The following is a 25,716-nucleotide window of genomic DNA, read 5'->3' on the forward strand; positions in this document are numbered from 1 at the left end:
CAAGGCATTTTTACCCTCTAATGATAAAGAACTATCTATTACCTTTGTGAACTTGTGCCAACTAACAGAAAAATGGACTCCTCGGTTTTAATTACATAAGAAATCTTCAACTGTTCTTCTCCAGTCGTAAGCCAAGGAAGTAAATACATGTTTGAAAAATATCATCAAAGCAAACTTCGGCATGTTTGGCAGAATGCTTCAACTGATAACGCTATGAACTGAGATCAAGGTATTTTACTTTGAGTGCCAGTTGTCACCAACATGATCAATGAAGCCAATTCATTTTTCAGACAAAATGAAGCAGGTGCCAACAGCCCAGCATTACCTCACACTGGTGAACATTCAATGACGTGTAAGGCAAGACAGTGTTGACAAGCTATTCTACCATGTTGGGAAGGTGCAGTGCGGGCGACGTGGGGGAGGTGGCGGAATGAAATTTGTTGCCAAATCTAAGCCTGTTTTCACTGAATATCTCTCCGTGGACCCTTTCCAACAGCGGTCACTGTCTAGACTCATACCTGCATTATTTTCACTTGAATGAGATATCAGCAAATGCCAGCATTCTGGAACATTACCCATGATAACTTTTATAATAAAACCGAAAGGAAAGGGAGATGGCACTTCAAAAACAAAATCTATTTCACTGCTCAAATATTTGAAGAGTTTTCAAAATGTCTTTAGAAATATATGTAACATCTATTGCATGTTTTATTCTTTTATGGGCTGTGGGACTTGCTGGCCAGGCTAGTATTTATTGCCCTTTCCTAACTGCTCCTGAGAAGATGGTGTGGAGCTGCCTTGTTGAATGACTGCAGTCCATGTGATATAGGTACACCCCCAATAGCTATTAAGGAGGGAGTACCAGGATTTTGACCCAGTGACAGTGAAGGAAGTGTTGGCCCCAGCACTCCATTACAAAAGGTAATGAAAATTCCTGTCAGTCAGGCAAGGTCATTGAAAAGACAATTGTAAAAGTGGCTGCAGCATTAGATAGCCTGTAGGTGGCACAGTAAATGATCGACTTCCACATTGAATCTGTCATGATCACAATAGGATACCAAAGCAGTAATCAATACTGAAAATCAATGATTGAGAGTTGGGCTGCACTCTCACACATTAGCCACCTGGTGGCTCTACAGCAGCCAGATACTTCCACTCATTGATGACCACAATTGCCAACTTCGTCAAGCAAACAGCACATCCAGAAAAGTGAAAGGTGACTTGACTCCAGAACATAACCAATGGAAGGACAATGGTAGCCTTTACTGCATCTGCGACTGTACAAAGCTTCCAGTGCTTTGACCTGTGTTTCAATCCCTCAGCACCATAAGTTACAAGCCACTCATTCCTTTCTAGTAGTGGGCTGTGATTGACAGCTTCCACAAACCAGCTGCAGCCTTGATTCATTCATTTCACTTTATGGATGAATGAGTGTAAGTTCTGAAACCCCAATGTTTACAAATATCAACCACATCAAAGACAGGTAAGTGCATTGCAATCACACGCTGAGGGCTGGGCAGGTAGCGCATTGCGGGTGAGCATAGGAGGCTTAGGAGTGATCGTATAGAAGTCTATAAAATAATGAGATAAGGTAAATAGTCCACATCTTTTCCCATCAAGCTATGTATTTAAAACAAAGCTAGTTAATTTTACACTACTTTAAATGGTTCCCGCACTCTAGTAAGTAATAGCTAATAAAATAACAGTATTAAATCAGGCAGCATGGTGGTGCAGTGGGTTAGCCCTGCTGCCTCATGACACCGAGGTCCCACATTTGATCGAGTCACTGTCCGTGTTGAGTTTGCACATTCTTCCCATGTCTGTGCGGGTTTCACCCCCACAACCCAAAGATGCACAGGGTAGGTGGATTGGCCACGCTAAATTGCCCCTTAATTGGAAAAAAATGAATTGGGTACTCTGAATTTATTAAAAAAGTATTAAATCTATGTTACATTAATCTATTATGTCTCTCGAATACAACCAACACTCTATCTCAACCTCGCACTATCCTTCTCCATGAGCTTCTCCCAGAATGCTTAGAGATGCAGCCTTTTATAAGACTACTCAATGATGCCCTCTAGTGTTGGGATACATAGAAATATATCACAGAATTTACAATGCAGAAGGAGGCCATTCGGCCCATCGAGTCTGCACCGGCTCTTGGAAAGAGCACCCTACACCTCGATCCTATCCCTGTAACTCAGTTAACCCAGTTAACCTTTTTTGAAAACTAATGGCAATTTATCATGGCCAATCCACCTAACCTGCACATCTTTGGACTGTGGGTGGAAACCGGAGCACCCGAAGGAAACCCACGCAGACGCGGGGAGAATGTGCAGACTCCGCACAGACAGTGACCCAAGTTGGGAATCGAACCTGGGACCCTGGAGCTGATCATCTTGTTAACCCTTTACTCTCCTTAGATTATACATATCATTACACTCAGTGCCCTGTAACTCGCTGTGTTCTAGTTTAGCTCAGTTGGCTGGATGGCTGGTTCGTGATGCAGAGTGATACCAATAGTGCAGGTTCAATTCTTGTACCAATTGGGGTTATTCATGGAGGTCCCGTCTTCTCAACCTTGCCCCGCGCCTGAGGTGTGGTGGCCATCAGGTTAAATCACCACCAGTCAGTTCTCAAAAGGACAGCAGCCTATGGTCCTCTGGGATTGTGCCGTCTTTTACATTTACTACTCATAGATCACATTTCAGATGTATCGCAACATGGCAAATTGTAAGCCATTTCGCTCAGCTGAACGTGTGGCTTTGCTAGGTAGATCACACTTAGAAAAATGAAATTGGAGCCCTGCATTTCTTTTATTGTTTGATCATCAATGCAGCAACTGTAAATGACTTTATATTATTCCCTTCCCATTGCATTGAGCCCACCCCTCTCCCCTTCTGAGCAACCATTTCTGGCAGGCATACAATGACTGCTTCTATACAGCTCCATTCCCCCCTCACACCACCACCACCCCACATCCCAGTCCATCCCAGGTCTATTTATCTCCCAATCCGGATTAATTTTAAAACTGCACTTGGTCTAACTGTGCAATGCCACAAGAGATCGGCAAGGGACAAGTAGAAGCTGCTTTGACAGCTGTTTACTCTTCAACTTCATTCAGAATAGTGGATACAGGGAACACTGGCCAAGACATCCAGCACTTCTAAACAGTGCCATAGGATCTCTCACATCTACTTGACAGTGCAGACCTGCCAGTTTAACATCTCCTCTGAAAATCTGTCAGCACCTCTGACAGTGCAGTACTCCCTCGGTATTGCACTAAAATGCCAACCTAGGTTTTGTGCTCAAATACTTGGAGGGAGACTTGAAGACACAATTTTCTGCCTCAGGGACAGGAGTGCTACTGCTAGATCACAGCTGGCACTTTCTGACAAATACCTCGCCTACATCCAGAGAGCGAGGGTAACCCACTCACTGGCATTTCAAATGTTTGAAGATAGATTTACCATGTATGGTACTCACTATTTACAGGTGAGTTTTCCAATGCCCGAAATTGAATTGAAGAAAAATAAATTGGTAGAGTTTTAGCAACTAAGCACAAAATGATGATCCAGGCTGGTATTATTTCTCTATAATAAGGGAAAGAAGCAAATGTTTCCTTCACAATCCAACAATTGTAAAATTATTTTGGTTGATCCTCCCCATGTCAATGGAATTAGGTATTGAGGATCCACCTTCATGTAAAATATATACAAGTTTGTAGTACATTTACATCTCTGAATATAAAGTTCATTAGAGTCCCTATAAAGCACCAAATATTGCTGAATCTGTCCGATAGTGAACACTGACGTGATTAATCACATGCTGACTTTTATCTTTCCTTCAGCTGAAAGGCAACTTTACAGGTGATCAACATGCTTGCTGAATCCATCAATGCATGACAGCTTCCAGCTCTTTTAGAATCATAGGGCGTCCGTTGGAAAAGCAACTCGCCATGGTGCAGGATGGCTGATAAAAGCCAGGACACCTAGCTCCCAGGATCTGCCAACTCGCAATGCCTCGTGACGTTGCGATGTAAATTCTGCCCATTGTGGGCGGGATCAACTTTTGCTAAATCTGCATATTAGCCTCACTCTAATGTGCAGACTCGCAAGGTACCTGAGGCTTTGGAATTCATCCCCTTCCCCTTGGAGACCTCGGGCGAGCATCGTTCAGCACTGGTCTCACAGACCTGAGGAAACTGTCAGAGTCATCTGGCAGAACGCCTCATCACCAGAACTTACAAACAAGCACCAAGACCTAGCTTGGCTGGTAGTGAGAAGGGCCCTCCCCGTCAGATTCTTCATGTACACCTGAAGGCTCAGCACCGTTGCACGCTGCCCTCGGAGTGGCTGTGGGGGAAATGAGACGGTCACCCACCTCCTTGTGGAATGTGCCTTTGCTAAGAAGGTCTGGAGATAGATGCAGTGGTATTTGTCAAGGTTCATCCCGAGCAGCTCTGTGACACAGAACTCTGTGCTCTACGGACCGTTTCCAGGGACATACACCGAGACAAACATCAACTGCTGCTGGAAGGTCATCAACTCGGTGAAAGATGCTCTTTGGTCTGCCCGAAACTTGCTGATCTTCCAGTTCAAAGAATTGTCCTCGACCAAATGTTGCAGACTGGCACATTCCAAGGTCCAGGACTACGTGCTGAGGGATGCACTCAAGCTTGGGGCAGCTGCCGCCAAGGCGCAATGGGGAAAGACCACTGTGTAAGGTCTTCCAACAAATGTACACCGAGGGGTGGGTAACAGTGTAAAACCTCTCGGTATAGGTCATCAACACTCCAATGTATAAAAGAAACATGACAATGTAAGTATTTAAGAGAAAACTGTAACGTAAAGAGGGATATGTGTGTAATGTCATCCCAATTGAATGGAAGAAAGTCAAGGGAATGTGTAACTTTGATGGAAATGTACAGTCAAGACAATTTGAAATGTTCTGTAATGTTTATTAGAGATTTTATGAATAAAGTATATTTTTTGAAAAAAAAAAACTGGTCTCACAAACAGGGACAAGTGGAATAGCACTCATGGGGGTCTCCCAGGGGATCGGAGGCTCACAGTTGCTTTCCCTTTGGGCAGGGTGGTGCCATGGCACTACTGGAGCCATCTGGGTACACTGGTACTGCCAGACTGGCACCCTGGCAGTGCCACATAGGTGACAGCCTTCAAGGGCCTTGGAGATCGGAACACCATTTTGATCTCACCCCACTCGCTGGGGAGTTCCAGCGAGTGCGGCTCCGCACTGTACAAAATGTGCTGTGTGCAGTCTCAGTCCCTTATACAACGTGAGGCGGGTTGAATAGCCACATGTTTCTCGGCAGTGCGAGTGCCAGGAAACATGCAGTTAAACATGCTCACAAGGGACTTTGTTCCCATTTGGTTGAATCAACCCCATAAGGCCATTCAGCCCATCGAATCTGCACTGACCCTTCGAAAGTACACCCTTCTTATCCCATGCCACCACCCTATCCCAGTAACCCCACCTAATCTTTTGGACACTAAAGGGCAATTTAGCATGGCAAATCCACCTAACCTGCACTGTAGACGATGGGTGGAAACCGGAGCACCTGGAGGAAATGCAGGCAGAAACAGGGAGAGCGTGTAAACTCCACACAGACAGTCAGTTACACAAGGCCGGAGTGAACCCAGGTCCCTGGCGTGGTGCGGCAGAACCACCGTGCTGCATAATCTAGGATTTGGATTAGGTTTGGTGGTCCCCGTCGAAAACACAATCACCCATGTCAAGCGTAATTCTCCATTGCCCTTCTACTCATCACATAGCTACTGAAACGGTTCAAGGTTTTTATCCACCACCTCTGTTATTTACCAGCCTGTATGCACAGTAATATCATTGACATGATGCCTGATGTGCAGCATCTTTGCCATTGGGACATTGCCAGTAACTGGGCAGCCAGCTGTGTGCGTCTAACCACCCCAGCGTAGCAAAGGTTCCCATTCACACTATTATGTAAACCCCCCCCCAGAAAGTATTTGCAGATACCATGGGATCGTGGACCCCAGTTGGTGAACCATTGATATAATGAACAGACCTGAGATTGTACAAAGAGGAAGACTCGCATTTATATGGTGCCCTTCACAACCACCAGATGTCTCAAAGTGCTTTACAGCCAGTAACATTCTTCTGAAATACAATCACTGCTGTAGGATACACAGAAGCCAGTTTGTGCACAGCAAGATCCCATAAACAACAATGTGATATTGATCAGATAGATAATCTGTTTTCTGACATTGATTGAGGAATAACTCCCCTGCTTTTCTTCATTCCAAATATGTGTTTAAAAAATGGATTTTAGTTGCACTGGTAGGTTAAAAGTAAGACACTGAACTGTTCAGGACTTTTGCACTTAGTATGAATGAAACCATGATTCCCAGTGTTTGGAACCAATATCCTCCAAGCATTCGAGTTCCTGCCTCTGTCCTGGTTTGGAGAAAGGGAGCTAGAAGCAGAACTGACTCTTGTCAAACGTAGCTACTACATTGGAACGGAAAAACAGTCCTGAATTCCCCAAGGTCTGACAGAAAGCAATAAGATAACAGCACCAGTGTCTGACAAAGCTGGTTCTACAGTACCTAGTTAGTGCCAGATTTTATACTCACAAAAGAAATGTATATCTGGTGCCTTACCAATATAAAGCACAAAATATACTGCTCTTGAAGGTGCATACAAAATGAAGTGGTAAATCAACAATAGGGACATACAATATTACAAATATCACAAAAACTACAGATAGAATAGTCCACAGCAAAGAAAATGCTGACAAAGTATGTTATAATGCATGCATGAGAGCAATTACTTTCCTGTGAGATAATAGAAAAATAATTCAAAATCCTGCAATGTTTGCAACTCAAAAGCTTATTTTTAAGCATTTTATTGACACTGCCCTGCATAATGGTTTTAATTAGGACAATTTTAAAAGAAACACAAGCTGGATTTTCTGGTAGGACTTTTCCCCCCACCAGGCCTCGGCCTTCTGCCATTCCATTCTGATTACTGCCTACCCTCAGGGCCTTTGACATGAATTGCTTTCTTACCATATGTGCAAGTCTTATTTTTTTGTATGCACCCTCTGGTCCCCATCATTCCATCTGGATGAAGCTGTGAAGTACTTAGCAATTCCTTAAATGGTAAGGCAGTTTCTTTGCTGGGGAACTGGTGCTCTCAGGCCTCAATTTCTCCCTGCAGTGCAACGCTGCTTTCAGTTTCACAGCTGCATGAGTAAGCTGGGCGCAAAACTGCACATGAGAACTTGCTTGCAAACAATTCCTTCATAAACACAGGCAGATTGCAAATCACTCCCTTAAACTCCCTGAATTCATGCCTGCTCTTGCTGCTTAAAATTTATTTACGACGGTGTTATAGGAAGTTACCATAAACCCAGCTCAAGTTTGACCTCACCCTTTCAGAATGGGCACAATTAAGAATCAGAGATCCTGAAAATCCAGCCTCTGCTACTGATTGCATTCAGATTTCCTTGTCCCTTGTTGATTTTATCTTCACAATGAATTTCACAAAAGCAGCGATAAGCATTAGGTTATCAATCCAACACTTTTTATATCTACTAATCCATTGCTCAACCGAAAAGCTTGAGAAAATGTAAGTGAACTGATATTTCCTTATTTTAGGTTTTGCGGAATTTATGACAAAACTTTGCATTGTTTTCTATGTCAATCTTGCTAATGGCACCTTGCACCAAAATTTCCTGTGAATGTGAAAGATGGTATGAAATAAGTGGAAATCAACAAAAAAACCAACATGCACAACATATATCACTCAAGTTGCTTTTTTAGCTTGATATGGAAATGAAAGCTTGAAGCCATCAAACCATCAACGAAACGCTATTAAGCACTGTGTTTAAGAAAGCGTAATTGTGGAAGCTTGTCGTCTTAAATATAATGGATGCCAAGAAAAACGTTCAAAGGTACATATAAATGTATCCAGGCATAGTCCCAAAGACATCTCTCCCCATGAGACACACATTTCGGATATTCACAGCTTGAGGACGGGCACCACTCCATAAACAGGTGACATCACTCTGCAAGCAGGAGACAGGGCATGGAGATAGGGCCTCCATGAATTACCATAGCTGGTACAGGGATCGAACCCACACTATTGGTGTCATTCAGCATCACACACTAACCAACCAGCCAGCTGAACTAAAAAATGAGACAGCTGAAGGAAGCTCTGCTAACATTTGAAGTTCTCTGAAGCAACTATGTGGATACAATATCACTTTAATGCCCAAGCAGAGTAAGCAGCATAACTCAAATCCGGCAGTTGCACAGCCTTGTGTAAGATCACAATGAATGATTGTGTTTCTTTCAATTATTTTGCCAATTTCCTCCTTCCTCATTCCCCAAGGACATTCAGTGCATGCTGGGTGTGACTCCATACAAACTCAGGTGCCTCACCCAATTCATTCAGGAGCCATGCCATTGACTATCAGCAAATGTCAACACTGTTCAGTGCTAGCACTGTCACCACTAAGTCAGGTCAAGTCTCACTCTAAGATTTCCAGCATATAATCTAGGCTGATACTTCAATACAGCACAGGGAAAGCATTGTATTGTTGGAGGTGTTGCCTCTGGATGCAGCGTTATACTGCAGCAATATCCTCCTGCTCAGGTTGATGCCAAATGATTAGCAAGGCAGTTTCTTTGCTGGGGAACTGGTGCTCTCAGGCCTTAATTTCTCCCTGCAGTGCAACGCTGCTTTCAGTTTCACAGCTGCATGAGTAAGCTGGGCGCAAAACTGCGCATGAGAATTTGCTTGCAAACAATTCCTTCATAAACACAGGCAGATTGCAAATCACTCCCTTAAACTCCCTGAATTCATGCCTGCTCTTGCTGCTTAAAATTTATTCACGATGGTGTTATAGGAAGTTACCATAAACCCAGCTCAAGTTTGACCTCACCCTTTCTGAATGGTCACAATTAGGAATCAGAGATCCTGAAAATCCAGCCTCTGGGCTCCTGATTGCATTCAGATTTCCTTGTCCCTTGATTCTATCTTCACAATGAATTTCACAAAAGCAGTGATAAGTAGATGTTATCAAACCAATTCTACCCTTAATATCTCCCTTCAAAATATCCTACCCTCATTCTCCTGTTCAACATTGTGGAACCAGGACAACCCCTCCCCCCCTCCAACCACCACCCCCAGCACTTTACAGTCAAAGTACCTTTTTTGAAGTGTAGACACTGTTTGTAATCTAAGAAACACAAGCAGTCAACTTGTTCACAAACCGTAATGTGATCATGAACCTATCAGCTCTTTTGGTGATGTTGGGTGAGGGATAAATATTGATCAGGAGATCAATTTTGGGCTGTTCTTCAAAGTAATTCCATTCAATATTTTATGGCCATTTGCAAGAACAATCAGGCCTTGGATCAATGTCTAATCCAAAAGACAGCAGCTCACGACTGAAAGGTCAGCCTAGATTGTGCGCTCAAGTACCTGATGTGAGATCATAACCTTCCGACTGAGTGGCAGGATTACCACCAAAAGAATTACAGTATTTAATTGTCAAATCCACAATCAAAACAACCCATGCACATTAACTGCTGTATTAACTATTTATTGCTAGTGAGGGGGAGCTGTGTTATTGCTGCAGTTGACCAAACAGCAACTACACTTAGAACATAGAACATAGAAAAACACAGCACAGAACAGGTCCTTCGGCCCACAATGTCGTGCCGAACCTTTGTCCTAGATTAATCATAGATTATCATAGAATTTACAGTGCAGAAGGAGGCCATTCGGCCCATCGAGTCCCTACCGGCTCTTGGAAAGAGCATCCTATCCAAGGACACCTCCACCCTATCCCCATAACCCAGTAACCCAACCCAACACTAAGGGCAATTTTGGACACTAGGGGAATTTATCATGGCCAATCCACCTAACCTGCACATCTTTGGACTGTGGGAGGAAACCGGAGCACCCGGAGGAAACCCACGTACACACGGGGAGGATGTGCAGACTCCGCACAGACACTGACCCAAGCCGGAATCGAACCTGGGACCTTGGAGCCGTGAGGCAATTGTGCTATCCATAATGCTACCGTGCTGCCCTTAAGGACAAATTAATCTACACTCCATTATTCTACCGTAATCCATGTACCTATCCAATAGCCGCTTGAAGGTCCCTAATGTTTCCGACTCAACTACTTCCACAGGCAGTACATTCCATGCCCCCCCACTACTCTCTGGGTACAGAACCTACCTCTGACATCCCCCCTATATCTTCCACCATTCACCTTAAATTTATGTCCCCTTGTAATGGTTTGTTCCACCCGGGGAAAAAGGTCTCTGACTGCCTACTTGCTGAGTTGTCTACTAAACCTAAATTAATTCATGAGCGCATGGCAGCTAATGTACAAATTCTCTCTTCACAAATGATAGGAGTGGCATCAAAGGTAAGCCCACCCCTATCCCCACCTGATAATAAGAAGTCTTTATTATTGTCACGATTAGGCTTACATTAACACTGCAATGAAGTTACGCTGAAAATCCCGAGTCGCCGCACTCCGCCGCCTGTTCGGGTTACACTGAGGGAGAATTCAGAATGTCCAATTCACCTAACAGCAAGTCTTTCGGGACTTGTGGGAGGAAACCGGAGCACCTGGAGGGAACCCACACAGATACAGGGAGAATGTGCAGACTCCTCGCAGTGACCCAAAGCGGGAATCGATACAGGTTCCTGGTGCTGTGAAGCAACAGTGCTAACCACTGTGCTACCGTGCCGCCCATATTCCTTTCCGCTCTTCCCGCAGTAGAGCCTGGAAAGAACAGCCAATCTTACCCTTCCTAAATACCAACTCCCCAACCATCACCCCAGCTGGGATCAGTAATAACACTTCAGAGTCCAGCCTGGGTTCTTCCTGGTCTTCACGGCTCAGCTGCTCACTGGATGTTAAGCTACTGCCGCTATTAGAATTTCTGGTTGACTGCAATACAGCTGAAACAATATTCTGCCTTATTCTCTGCGAGATCAAATGTGGCAACAAGTGAGGGGAGGTGGGGGTGGAGGAGTACACACTGTTTCGTGCTATTCAACTTAGTTACACATGATTGGCTAAAATAGTTTATCTTGGAGGAGCTGCCTCAGCTGACTAAAATTGCTAGGCTAATATCATTACATGGTAGCCAATAGAATTGTGCTTTCGCTGGCTCGCTTGCATTATTTGCCAGCACATTTAATTGTGTCAAAAAGCTAATTAAAAAGAATATTCAGAGTAAACAATTACCTCAGCTCAACTTAAACGATCAAACAATGAGTTCAGCTTTGAATGATGCTCTGGCCAGCCGAGCTGTTATTAATTGTGGCTTCTGAATTCTTGTGCCCAAAGTCTTCCCAATCTTCATTGGAGAGACTTTGCAATTCAACAATTGAAGGCCACACTATGTTCATAGCTTAAGAGCTGGACAGCTGAAAGCACAAGAGTGTGGGATGCACAAGAGGACAGAGTTGGAAGAGGGCAGTGTTCTTGGAGGGTTGTATGGCTAAAGACATTTAGGGAGATGAGGAGGGCTGAGGCATGGAGGAATTTGAAAGTTAAGGTTAGAATTTTACAATTGAGGCATTGCTGCACCAGGAATTAACTGAGGCCCAACAACCATATGAGCACTGGGTGAGATTTGCTTTGGGTTTATAGGACATAGGTAGAAAAGTTTTCAATGAGCACAAATTTATGAAGCATGACCAGGGAGGCACCAGAAACCTGCAGATAATGAAAACATGGATGAGGGGCGGAATTCTCCGACCCCCTGGGGGTCGCCCAGGGCCGGCATCAATCCCGCCCCCGCCGTGTCCCGAATTCTCCACCCCCCGAGATTCGGCAGGGGCGGGAATTGCGCCGTGTCTGTCGCCGGGCCCCCCGTGGCGATTCTCCGGCCCGCGATGGGCCAAAGTCACGCCGCTGACAGGCCTTTCCCGCCGGCGTGGTTTAAACCACCTACCTGACCAGCGGGATTACCGGCGCGGGTGGGCTCTGGGGTTCTGGGGTGGGGGGGGGGGGTGAGTGGTGCAGGGCGATCTGACCCCGGGGGGTTCCCCCACAATGGCCTGGCCCCGCGATCGGGGCCCACCGATCCGTTGACGGGCCTGTGCTGTAGGAGCACTCTTTTTCTTCCACCTCCAGCATGGCCTTCACCATGGCGGAGGCGGAAGAGACCCCCTCCCCTGAGCATGCGCCGGTATACATCAGCAGCCACTGACGTTCCGGCGCATGCGCGGACTTACGCCGGCCGGCGAAGTCCTTTCGGCCCCTGCTGGCATGGCGCCAAAGGCCGTTCACGCCAGCCAGCGGAGTGGAAACCACTCCGGCGAGGGCCTAGCCCCTCAATGTGAGGGCTTGGCCCCTAAAGGTGCGAAATTCTCCGCACCTTTTGGGGTGGCCCGACGCCGGAGTAGTTCATGACACGCCGGGACCCCCCACCCAGCCGGGTAGGGTAGAATCCCGGCCGAGGTTTTGAACCGATGATGGTGCAAATGTCCAAACAGGCATTATTTGTGGTACCGAGGCTTTGGAGTCAGCAAACCCTTTGGTTTTGAAAACTCAATATCTGAGTGGAACACTTCAAAACTAGCAAACTGTAAAAATATTCTCGGAGGGAAACTTAAATATGCTGCCTCACAACCCACTCCCCTCCCCAAACAGTCAATGTTAGCTCTCCCCCATGTCAATATTTGCCGAACAACAGTAGCAGCCTATCAGCATGAAACACAAACACACAGCACAATCAAAATGAAACAAAACTCACTCTGACCCAAAAGAATCCAGAAGAAATAAAATACATTTCTCAAATTCTCCGAAGTTTGAAAGGTGATCTTCTATCAAACCACCCAAATGTCACACTACATAAAAACCAGGCAATAACCTGTGGAGAATCCAGTATTATCTCCAGCCCACAAAGCCAACATCATTTTAAAGTACACTAACTGGGAGTCACAGCAACCTCCCTGCCATTCAACATTAACATTTCTGCATGGTTAACACTGACTGTCTACCTGGCGGCATGGCGGCGCAGTGGTAAGCACTGCTGCCTACGGCGTTGAGGACCCGGGTTCGATCCTAGCCTCGGGTCACTGTCCGTGTGGAATTTGCACATTGTCCCCATGTCAGGTGGGTCTCACCTCCACAACCCAAAGATATGCAAGTTAGGTGGATTGGCCACGCTAAATTACCACGCTAAATTACTCCTGAATTGGAAGAAAATAATTGGGTACTCTAAATTTTTTATTTTTTTTTAAACTTTGACTGTCCACCACAGAAGCCTCTCCAAATAGCTAAACTATTTAAAACTCAATATTTCACAGTGGGGTTTGGAAAATGTTTAACATGTGAATCATCTACATTAATATAATGATATCTAGGTTATCTGTGCAGCCATTCATCTAGATCACACAAACACACAGCCGTCTCCATTTGTGTTACCCAATGGCATTTGAGCACCCAAAGTAGAAAGTGGCTTGCAAGGCTTATCTGCTCTGTGCAAACACATAGTATCAACTGTAAAATAACACCCCCCCCCCCCCCCCCCCCAACCCCCTCACCACACCACCAACCAGCCCATTAGTTGGGTGAATGGAGACAGAGGACTTTTTTTTTCTACATAGGAGTCCCGAGAAGATCATGGCTTGCTGGACCGATTCCAGGATTTTGGACCCTCGCAAGGGGAGGGGTGGTGGGTTCATGTTTTGGAGGCTAGTGGAGATACAAAGTGGGGGTACCCATCTTGGGGGGGGGGCGGGGGTGATAGTAGTAGGCTGGTCTCCTTCATTCTGTCTACCCCACCTGTATGAATTATTGCTTGATTTTATTCTAAACCTTTACAAAATACTAGTCAGGTTACAACTGGAGTACTGCTTTACAATTCAGGGCAGCACACTTTAGGAAGGACATCATGGATTTAGAGAGGATGCAGAGGCGATTTCCTGAAACACTACCAGCGATGAGGAACTACTTCAGTTCTGTGGAGAAGCTGGAGTTGTTCTCTGTAAAATTAGAGAAGGTGGGGGAGATTTGTTAGAGATGTTCAAAATCATGAAAGGCACCAATTTAAGGTAGTGGGTAAAAGAACCAGAGGTGACGTGGGAACAAAAATATTGGGTTTGAGTTCCGATGACCTGGAGCGCACTCCAAGGTTGGTGGAGGCAGATTCAATAATAACTTTGAAAAAGAGAATTGGATAAATATGTGAAGCGGAGAAAAAAAATTACAGGGCAATGGGGAAGGTTCAGGAGCTGCTGCTAAACTGCAAGGTACTTCCGTGCAGGTCTCATTCCATGCTAACTAATGTCCATGAGTGGAAATAAGCTTAAAGGGACCACACACTGGGGTGGGGGGAGAAACTGCCTGTGCTAAACAAAACATTTTAAAGGGATCATTGCGAGAGTGGGACTAATCAGATAGCTTGTTCAAACAGCCTGCACAATAGGCCAAATAGCCTACTTCTGTGTTGTACCATTCTATGATTGCCAGCGTTACATGGTACAATATCAACCTTCCTTTTAAAACACACCAATCATACGTTGGGTTTCTTCTGACACGGTCACAAGTTCACCAAAAAATCTCTAAGATAATATAAACCACTGGACCAAAAAAAATACAATTCAAACAGGACTTCAGTGTAACACAGACACGCTAATTTAGAGGATAGTTACCTGATATGAATGGAATGATTACAGACTATTCTAGTCTAGACTGTTCTCAGCAGGTTACAATCAAATGTGTGTTCTTAAACACTTACTACAATTAGAGTATTTCAGGAGTTGATTGAATAGCTTCATGAGTTTCTCTAGTAAAAATCCAACACGGTACATGCATCGTGTGAACAATGGTAAAACTAAAAAAATAGGCACCCTAAAGTCTCATCACTGTAATATTATTAACTATGATAATTACATCATGTACAAATTTAACTTTGCAGCTGATCTGATTTATAAATGTCTCCCAATTATGCTGGTTATATCTGTTGAAAACATCTCTTCACTTAACTGAACTAAGAATGTCCAGTCAGCACGATGTGTTCTGGACGTGGGTTTACAGCTCATTGACACAGGACACTGGGAACCAGAGAACTCCAATAACATGAAAACATTTGGGTCCTATCCAAATAGGTAAATATTTGTAAACAGTAAATAACATGTCCTATTCATCAAAACGTAACATATATTTTACCAGTATTGAAAGAACCTACATGTGGGATATCTAAAGTAACATTGGGAGGAAACCGGAGGAAACACACGCAGACACAGGGAGAACGTGCAGACTCCACACAGACAGTGACCCAACTGGAAACCTGGAATTGTGAAGTAACTGTGCGAATATGCTACCGTGCTGCCCCTAGCTTTGGTGGGAATTTTACAGCTGGTATGTAAAATAAAATTGGTGCCTAGTCCACCACCTTGCTGTCCACCCTTCAGCGATCCCCATATTACAGTTGGTGAGTGAGGCATCAAGTAGACCGCCCACCCTTCATTCTAATAAGTCCCTTAACTAGGTAAACAATGACCATTAAGGACTTCATTCCACCTCCAACAGAATAATGTGTGTGGTTCAGGAAGGAGGAACACCACTTGGGCTAAAAGGCAGGAGGGAAGTGGGGGTACCTCCTTTGGGGGGTGCTCTTGTGCCCATTGAGACTACACCAGCAAGGTGGTACCCCATCTTCCTGCTTTCCTACCCCTCAGGCCTTTAGAACCCAACACTCTAATCCACACCCCCACACTTGGATCCCGATCCTGTCCTGACCACAGCCCTCAGGGTTTACCTTCAAGTCTGGCATCCATGATCTTCTTCTCAGGACTCCCAACAGCAGCCACTACTGTTCTCCGATGCTGCTAGGACTATTCAGCTACCGCCCAATCAAATTGGTCAGCATATCGAGAGCAGGATTTAATTCCGCGAGGGGTGGAAGTCCCACTCTTAGCTTATTAAGGCAGCTTCTAACATATTATCACTGTGGGGAAGACGGATTTTAAAATCGACAAGTTGCTTACTGACGTTTCTACGCAGGTGGAGGCAAAATAAGAAAAACACACCATATACCTCACCCCAGTAAAATTCACCTCATTGGCAAACACCAAACTTCACCAAGGTGTTTTGGGGCTTTTTACAATGTTAAATATGCTAGATTACTGCAGGTTATTGTTATAATGCAGTGTAACAACTGTCGGGAGATCCTAATTTATGGCAGGTTTATGGAATACAGTCGTATTCTTGATTCCAAATAACTTTATTCCATCTTCTTTGGGAATAAAACTCTTGCTGTGCTTGTTTCAGGTGAATTTCTGTCTCACACCTTACCCTCCTCCAAAAACAAACCTTTCAACTAAAAGGACAAACTAAACTCCTCTTCTGTTTCTCTCGATCTGGATGAACACCACAAGGTCACACCCAATAATCCACAGGACGCGAGCGCCTCACAACAATTTACACAGCTCTGAGAGCCATTGCCAAGCATTAATATATGCTGTGACAGTTTAGGTGGGAAGTAGCACAAGGTACATTATCAGTGCAGAGGTGGGGGTCAGTCACATGCGATGTCAGAGGCAGAATAGGAGCCTGCCACATGAGGGCCTGCATGGTTCATGCTCCTGCTTCAATGGTAGAAATTCTGACACGCAAGGTGGCACAGTGCCACAGTGAGTAGCACTGCTGCCTGAAGGTGCTGAGTCCCTGGGTTCGATCCTGGCCCTGGATCACTGTCCGTATGGAGTTTGCGCATTCTCCCCCTGTCTGCATGGGTCTCACCCCCACAACCCAAAAAGATGCGCAGGGTAGGTGAATTGGCCACACTAATTTGCCTCTTAATTGGAAAAAAAGAATTGGCACTCTAATTTTAAAAAATAATAATTCTGACGCCTCACCGCCTGGTTTGAAAAGAAATCTATATTCAGAGTAAGATCACTCACAGAATTCACTTGTGCTCAGGAAAAATGCACTGCAAGGCTTCGTGAGGAGTGCCGAGACTGTGAGCCAGATCACTAACCATGCATGGCCACTATACCAAGGAGAAAGTGGCCACTTTTGCTGCACCTCCAGAAAGGCGCTCAATGAAATCAGCTAAACGTTCAGCGATTTTTCTTTTCTCGGAGAGCAGTGAGCCTCAAATGTGTTTCAGACTTGTACCACGTGCACTGACTCTGCACTCCTTCAAGAGGGAGCTGGACTGGATTTTGGCTGGAGCAGAAATCACATTATATAAAAGTGGATGAACAGACTTCCACAGACGGTGCTTTCTTGAAGCAAAGGTTCAACAAGAAGCAATTGAATGGTTGTCCCTTTGTTTCATGAAGTGTTGCCTCTGGTTTAATTACAGAATTGTCAGTCGCTGTCAAGAATAAACCTTTTAACTAAAGGAGCAGACTAAATTTCACTTCTGTTTTCAAGGTATGATGAACACCATCACCTGGATTGATTTTGATTGCCTGAGGAAGTCAGAAAGGAATTTCCCAGAGTTTTTCTCCCTTATTTCTGATTTTTAAAAACAGGTTAAAGGGATATGGGAAACAGGTGGGGAGATGGATTTGAGACCAAAAGACATCAGCCATGATCTGATTGAATGGCAGAATCGCAGGGGTTGAATTACCTACTTCTGCTCCTAATTCCTATGTACCTATGTTATTCGCTCTGGGGTCTTTTTCCCTGGATTTTTACCTCTTCCAGGAGATCACATGGCTGTTCAAGGGCAGGAGAGAGGGGTAGAACAAGTGTCCACTCACAATCCTCTAATGATTATGGGGCAGGCTTGATAGACCAGCTGGTCTGTTCGTGCCTGCAATTTCCATACATTTGTACCTCCACATTTGCCCTCTCACACACAAGAAGCACAAAACCAAATTGGATTGGATTTTCGTTATTGCCACGTGTACCAAGGTACAGTGAAAAGTATTTTTCTGCGAGCAGCTCAACAGATCATTAAGTACATGAAAAGAAAAGGAAATAAAAGAAAATACATAATAGGGCAACACAATATAACTATACGACACTGGCATCGGCTGAATGTAGTGTTATGAGGTCAGTCCATAAGAGGGTCGTTTAGAAGTCTAGTAACAGCTGGGAAGAAGTGTTTTTTTAATATAAATTTAGAGTACCCAAATAATTTTTTCCAATTAAGGGGCAATTTAGCCTGGCCAATCCAGCTACCCTGCACATCTTTAGGTTGTGCGGGGAAACCCACGCAAAGACTGGGAGAATGTGCAAACTCCACACGGACAGTGACCCAGAGCCAGGATTGAACCTGGGACCTCGGCGCCATGTGGCAGCTGTGCTAACCACTGTGCCACCGTGCTGCCTTGGAAGCATCAAAATTATGGGTTGTGATCACTTTGACAGCGACTGACAAATCTGTAATTATACCAGAGGTTGGACTTCATGAAATAAAGGGAAAACCATTAGATTTCTTGCCGCTGAGCCTCAAGAAAGCACCACCTCTGGAAGCTATGGATAGACGGAAGGCAGTGCCAGATCGATGACCTTAGGCTAGAATTATGATTGGTATGCGATAGTGGGTTTTTCAACATATTTTCAGTGCCACTGTGCCAAAGTTGCAGAAGACATCACAGAGCAAAGTGCACCAACAACATTCACACAATCAAATCAGCAATCATCCATTACACAAATTAAATCGATCCAAATCTCTTCACGTTTCAGAGTGGTTACAGATCCCACACAGAGGAGGGAACAGAATTGGAGGAATAAAATGAATTCTTCTCTCAGCGATAGTAATACCCGAGTGTGAAATACATTCCTGAAACTCATAACTGTGATCCCATGCTTCATTACAGATTGTTTATCAAGTGATGCCCACAGCTGAACACTTGAGACAGACATTGAAAAGTAATCAGCACCATCAGTTTTTAATTGCAAATCAAAACTCAGCACCTCATAGCACCTGAATTCCATCTGTTTAAAAGCACCTCAAAGTTTTAATCAAGTATTAGTACCCGTAGTGCAGACTCTAGTTGAACAGACTTACCTTGATTCCCAGGGCCAGACAGGGCTCCAGCCCACTACCTGTGCATACTCCGCATTGATATCATAGAGTAAATCATGTGGGTGTGCAGGCAGTGGTCTACGGCGCTACCCGCCCTGGGGAATCAACATAGTCTGTGTAATAAATACATTTCTTCTGCCTTGTCTTTGCAAATCATCATATTTATTGCTGTGCCATACTTACAGTTGCTGATAACACCACCAAGGGGGTCACCTTTGAAGTCAAACTCAATATCCATATACTTTCCCTGTGAAATTGAAACATTGCATTGAAATATGTTATGAAATGGATGCAAGAGAGACAATCAAATAAGCAATAACCAGTGCCTCAACGGAAGACGAAGAAACTACTACAATTTACAGTTTTCTTCCAAATATGGGAAATAATATCTGAAGCTGAATTTTTCCATTCCATTATTGGGTCATTTTCTCTTGAACAAAAGAAATACAATGGACAGGTTTTGACCCTCCCCTTGCAGGTGTCCATGTAAATTGAAAGAGGTTCACATTTCACTGCAGGGTCTCTCAGAATCTGTGACAATGAAGTAACTTGGTGATTTTTCCCTCTTAACCTTTGACTCAGCCCTGTATCAGTCAGAGAAGCTTATGACAAAGCCATGGATTGATAACAGGGTGTCTGAGAAATCCCCAGGGGGCAACAGATAACAAAAGCTGGTGGTTTGAACTCAGGCCTTTTGAAATACATCAGCGCTGTATCGAACAATGCCATCAAAGTTTGCAAGGAATTTTCATGTACCAGAAGCCACAGCAACCACGAGGTGAAGTGGACAATGTGACATGTGGCACCGCCTTGTACTTTTAAGAACGCTACCTCTCATGCAGCAGATCTAACCGGAACATGATGCATAGCTACATTTTATTTGGAGGTTCAACTTATGCTCAATCTTTTGATGAGAAATAGAAACAAGGGGGTGAATTCTCCGCCGGCGAAATTCTCTGTTCCACCCACACCTGCAGGTTTGCCCCCGGCGTATGGTGGCCACAATGGGAAAACCCATTGGACGGCGGTGGAACAGAGAATCCCACTGCCGGCGAGGTCGCGCCCCAGAGGATCATGCACTGACAAGACGGAGAATTCACCCCAAGATTTTTTTAAAATTTAAAAAACGCCTGAATTGTAGTTTTCTAATATAAAAGCCAACTTAGAAGCAAATCTGAAATGACAAACCAAATACTTACAAATCTGGAAGAATTGTCATTCCTCATAGTTTTGGCATTTCCAAAGGCTGGTGGGGGGAAAATAAATAAGGAAGAAGAATGCATTATCTGGAATTGTATGTGTCAATTTAAAAATAATAAATTCAATCCTTTCCTATTTTATCTGCAGGAAATGCACTCCACATTCTTAAATAATTTAGAACCACAAAAGGCAAATAAAAACTGGATGAGCCTCAAAAATAAACATTTCCACTTCAAGGGTCAGCATTTTATCCGTATACAAACCAATGAGAAGCAGACACTCTTTCCGTTACAGTCACACAGGACACTGCACAGTGCATTGGTGGCTGGTTTAGCACACTGGGCTAAATCGCTGGCTTTTAAAGCAGACCAAGGCAGGCCAGTAGCACGGTTCAATTCCCGTACCAGCCTCCCCGAACAGGCGCCGGAATGTGGCGACTAGGTTCTTTTCACAGTAACTTCATTGAAGCCTACTTGTGACAATAAGCGATTTTCATTTCATTTTTTTTCATTTCATTGCTACTTCTTGACTCAAAGTGTTTTGTTCAGTAATAACCAGGTGACATGGGAGAAATGTTTAAACATTAATGTTTATTACACTTCGCACTGCGGTGGTGCTCTAAATCAGCATTCCCACTCTGGAGCATTCTACAAACGACTCCTCTACAGTTCAAAATCCAAGTTTGTTAAAACTGGCATCCTAAACTATGAAATAATGCTCAGTCTTTGACGGACATTGTAAAGCATCTCTTGTGGAGTGCATGAAATAATGTTGCTCATTTAGAAAGCTCCCCGAACTAGTGAGATATTTAAATCCCATAGTTCTACTGGATGAATTTCAGAAGCCTTGACCAAAGTACAGGGAGTGAAAAGAAATTACCACACCTCAAAATAAAAAGCAAGAATCACATATCCCCTTTCAGGTAAGACTGGATCTTTGGCGGTGACTTTACAGAGTGAAATATAGTGCCCGGGATTCTCTGACCCTGCGCCAGATTGGAGAATCGCCAGGGGGGCACGAGAATCGTGCCACGCGCCCTGACGCCAGCTCGCCAATTCTCTGGTGCTGATTTTCAGGCGCCTGCGGGATCGCCGCCGCGCCGGTCAGGGGCCGCTGAAAGCGCCCCTCCCCCGGCCTCCAGGCCTCGACGGGCCGATTGCCCACCAAGTTCGGCTGAGTCCCACTGGCGAGGGTTACTCTGGTCCCACCTGCCAGGACCTCGTAGTTCTGTCTGCGGGGGCTGTCCTGGTGGGGGGCGGGGGGATCCGACCCGGAGGGGGGGGGCCTCCACCATGGCCTGGTCAGGGCCTACCAATCGGCAGGCAGGCAGGCAGGCTAGTTCCATGGCGGCCTATGTTCTGCCGCGCTGGGCCCCTGCAGGGCTCCGCCATGTTGCCCGGGGGCCGGCACGGAGACGGGAACCACGTACATGCGTGGACTCGTACCGGCCGAAGCATGCATGTGCGGACTCGTGCCGTCTGTGCCATGCCAGCTGAAGCAGCGGTGATCACTCCGGCGCCGACCTGGCCCCTAGGAAGGGGTGAATACCTGACAATTGAGGACCGGAGTGGTTCTCGCCACTTTTCACGCTGGCGTCAGAACTTGGCCGCTGGATTGGAGAATCCCGGCCATTATTCCTATCTGCCTGGACAAGAGGTGACCTGCAGGTATCAGGCACTCTCAGGGAATAAATATGGATGTACTGGACTGAGAGTTAATATACCAGTGGACTGCAGAATATCAGATTGCATGTTCACTGCAGTGAAGGCAGGTTGCGGCTTGGGGAGGTAAGCATAACCAAACAGAATGCAGAAAATACTAAATACATCCATGTGTACATGTCCACAGAAAGCAGAAAATACTAAATACATTCATGTGTACATGTCCACAGAAAGCAGAAAATACTAAATACATTCATGTGTACGTGTGTGCATGTCCATACAAATAGATCTACTTGCATATATTTTAAGCTTTTTTGATACTTCAATGAGTAAATCCATTATCCAATGTATTGAGCCATATAGCCCTATAATTCAATCTAATGTTTACACAAATTCAACTGATCATAGCAAGGGCAACAGTTGATGGCTGCAATTTGTCTCCGTTTTTGAGGGCTGTGGGTTGTTCGTCGGGGAAGAACTTTTTTTTTTGAAGTTATAGTTATGATCCTCCAGATTATTATCCAGTGAACCTTGCTTCCCAATTGATCACTTCCCTTGCATGTGATTCAATGTGGTGAACCACCTCCAGAACACAAACTACCCTAATTAGTATGCAGGACTCTTTCATAATCATTACAGACCATGGATGACCTAGAGTAATCTTAGGGAAGATGTCCCCGGCACCACATAATGGTGATTGGTTTCTCATGAATGGACTTCAGCTTTAGTCCAATAACACGTCAGAGCCTTTCCCAGCGCATTGCCCTCAACAACATCAATCATACATGCACTACCTTAAAAGAATGGAACTGAACATTAAAACAAATTTGGGCTTTAACACACAAACAGCACAACCTTTTAATTAGCAAGGTGACGTACTAAATATTCTAAAACTTACCCTCAAGCACAGGGTTTGACTGCAGCAGCTGCTCCTTAACTTGATTGACCTCCGCTCCCTTGCCACAAACAGCAGCAACATAGGACATAACTAATTTACTGGCCTCTGGAAGGATAGAATACATGGAAAGGTTTTGTTAGTAAAGTTACAATTGTTTTCCCCACAGAATTCAGTCAATCCGATACATCTAACTTGTATTCAAAATAATAGGAAAATACAAAGAAAAATCCTTCGTACCTGAAACACCAGGAATATAATTGCTAATAATCAGCCATCTGACCAACTGGAAAGTTTGCACAGCCATTTTTGTGCAAAATATTAGACGTGGATCCAGTGTAACCTAACACATGGAATGCAGCAGATCCAGCACCTGCTGTGAGATATCCTGGGCAGGATTCTCTCAGCCCACGCCGATTCTCCGGTGAGCGGACAATCAACGCCCCCCCCCCCCCCCCCCCCCCCTCTGCCTGGGATGGACCGAGCAGCAGTAAAAAAAATCCGAGTACCGCCGGCAGCGTCCACGTGTGTTCTTACCCAGTGGGACCTCGGCGTGCATCCTTTCGGGGGCGGCCTGGTTGGGGGGGGGGGGGGGGGGGGACGACCCCGGGGGAGGCCTCCGCTGTGGCCTCTCGGGCTGGGGCCTCTTTTGCTCCGCGGCGGCCTCTGTAGCCCTACGCCATGTTGCGTCGGGGCCGGTGCGGAGAAGGAAGCCACCGCGTATGCACACAACCGCAACAGTTGCAGTGCGCATGCGTGCATTTGTGCCAGTTGCAGTGCGCAATCGCGCATTCGTGCCAGTCGTAGCATGCCTAAGCAAACCCGGGGGTGCCTATTTGAGGCCGGTATCGGCACCTGGAGCGGCGTGGGTCGCCCCAGTGCTGTGCTGGCCTCCTGTAGGGCTGGGAATAGCTGCTCCTGGGGGCCTGTTGACACCACTGGAAAGCGCAAAGCCGTTTACGACGGAGTCAACAATTAGCCTCAGGATCAGAGAATCCCGCCCCCTATTCTTTTAAGTGGGCCATTGTTTTTGGGGATATGGGTGTCGCTGGCAGAGCCAGAATTTATTGCTCATTCCTAATTGACCAGTTCCGAGGGGATTTAAGAGTCAACCACATTGATCTGGAGTCACATGTAGGCAACACCCGATAAGGATGGCGATTTCCTCCCAATGGAGGAACCCGATAGGCTTGTACGACAATTGATAATGGTTTCATGGTTATCATTAGACTTTCAATTCCAGATTTTTATTGAATTCCAATTTTACTATCTGTCATGGTGAGATTCGAACCAGGGTCCCCAGAGTACTGCCCTGGGACTCTGGATTAAGAGCCCAGTGATAATACCACTACACCACCATCTTCCTTCAAACAAGGATTTATATTAATAATGGGCCTAAATATCTGACTGAGACAACCTGCATGGAATCCTGAAAAATGGCCTGACCCATTGCAGGCTAGATATTTTTTCAGGATTCCTTTGGACACAGAACATTGGTCCCTGAAATTGGGCTGGTCATAAAATGGGGGCAATGAGGTCCAATTTCAAACTCATTGTAAGCTCAAAGTTATCAGCCACATTCTGTAGGTTCAAACAAATGGAACGATCATTTGGGCAAGATACTTTAATGTGGCCAGAATGAGTGGGTCTGAGTGAGCAAATGTCTTCGAAGAATACATAATAAAATTGGTGGTAGCGGCAAGAGTGATAATTTTCTCTTTACACAACAGATCCTAATTTATTTGAACTAGTTTCCTGAAATGTGTAAATTGTTTAGCTCCATTGCAATATGACCTGGTGTCATCTCTCCTCGTTACATTTGTACTCAAGGATAGAAAGTGATTAGCAGAGCTGCGACTCTACCCTGATGTACATCAGCCTCCTGCAGTGGGAACAAGGGCAGAACTCTGACAAAACTATCTTGCTCAAAAGTCCTTCGTCTGACATTGCTGGTGGCAATGCTGGTATAGGAAAATTCAGCCATTTTTCTTTTCAGTTTGAATGAAAACAATTGTTATCAGCCACACCAGACACTTGCTTCAGCTTGTTTAGTAGTTCCAAAACATTAATTTTCTCAGCAACTATACGAGACATATAAGATACTGTAATGAACATGAAGAAGGAAAGCAAAACTTTATTTTACCAATTAAGTGGCAATTTAGCACGGCCAATACACCTACCCTGCACATCTTTGGGTTGTGGGGGCGAAACCCACGCAAACACGGGAAGAATGTGCAAACTCCACATGGACAGTGACCCAGGGCCAGGATTGAACCTGGGACCTCGGCGCCGTGAGGCAGCAGTGCTAACCCACTGAACCACTGTGCCGCGAAACATATTTTTAAGAAATAGCTATTTGTGCTAAAATGTTGTGAAAAGGCTTCAGCAATGTGTAACATTTCTGTGACAGTTAACATTGACTAAAGTCCAATATTCCAATGAATGTTTATATTTCAAAGGTCCACCCTGATCTGTGCACATGAGAGACAAGTAGAAATCAACTGAAAAAGCAAAACTTCAGGATTGGTTTCAATGATAACTATAAGATAACTGTTAAAATGCAAGATTATGAGCTCTATCAATTTTCAGTGCCTTTTTAATTTCAGTCACTAAATGGAAATGCTCCAAATCTGAATTGAAGCAAAAGGCATTAGAATTGTACATTGAGGGCAGCACGGTGGCACAGTGGTTAGCACTGCTGCCTCACAGCGCCGAGGTTCCAGGTTTGATTCTGGCCCTGGGTCACTGTCTGTGTGGAGTTTGCACATTCTCCCCGTGTCTGCGTGGGTTTCACCCCCACAACCCAAAGATATGCAGGGAAGGTGGAATGGTCATGCTAAATTGCCCCAAAAAGGAAATGCACATTCAGCATTTGAAAAAGATAGCAAGGTTAGCATTTGGGTGTGACCCCCCTCTAATCATTCAG

General features: G+C 45.0%; 1 protein-coding gene across 4 annotated transcripts in view; it reads right to left on the minus strand.

Moving 5' to 3' along the window:
* The window catches only part of myo1b (myosin IB), a 336,645-nt gene that overhangs the window by 169,487 nt on the left and 141,442 nt on the right, over positions 1–25,716 (minus strand). For all 4 annotated transcript variants that reach the window (XM_038789125.1, XM_038789124.1, XM_038789122.1 and 1 more), the window contains exons 5-7: positions 22,794–22,898; positions 20,234–20,280; positions 19,218–19,281 (exon numbers count right to left, since the gene is read on the minus strand). In XM_038789125.1, the coding sequence (XP_038645053.1) occupies positions 19,218–19,281; positions 20,234–20,280; positions 22,794–22,898 (216 nt within the window). The remainder of the gene's footprint in view (positions 1–19,217; positions 19,282–20,233; positions 20,281–22,793; positions 22,899–25,716) is intronic.

Source organism: Scyliorhinus canicula, chromosome 2 (assembly GCF_902713615.1).
Source record: "Scyliorhinus canicula chromosome 2, sScyCan1.1, whole genome shotgun sequence".
NCBI lineage: Eukaryota > Metazoa > Chordata > Chondrichthyes > Carcharhiniformes > Scyliorhinidae > Scyliorhinus > Scyliorhinus canicula.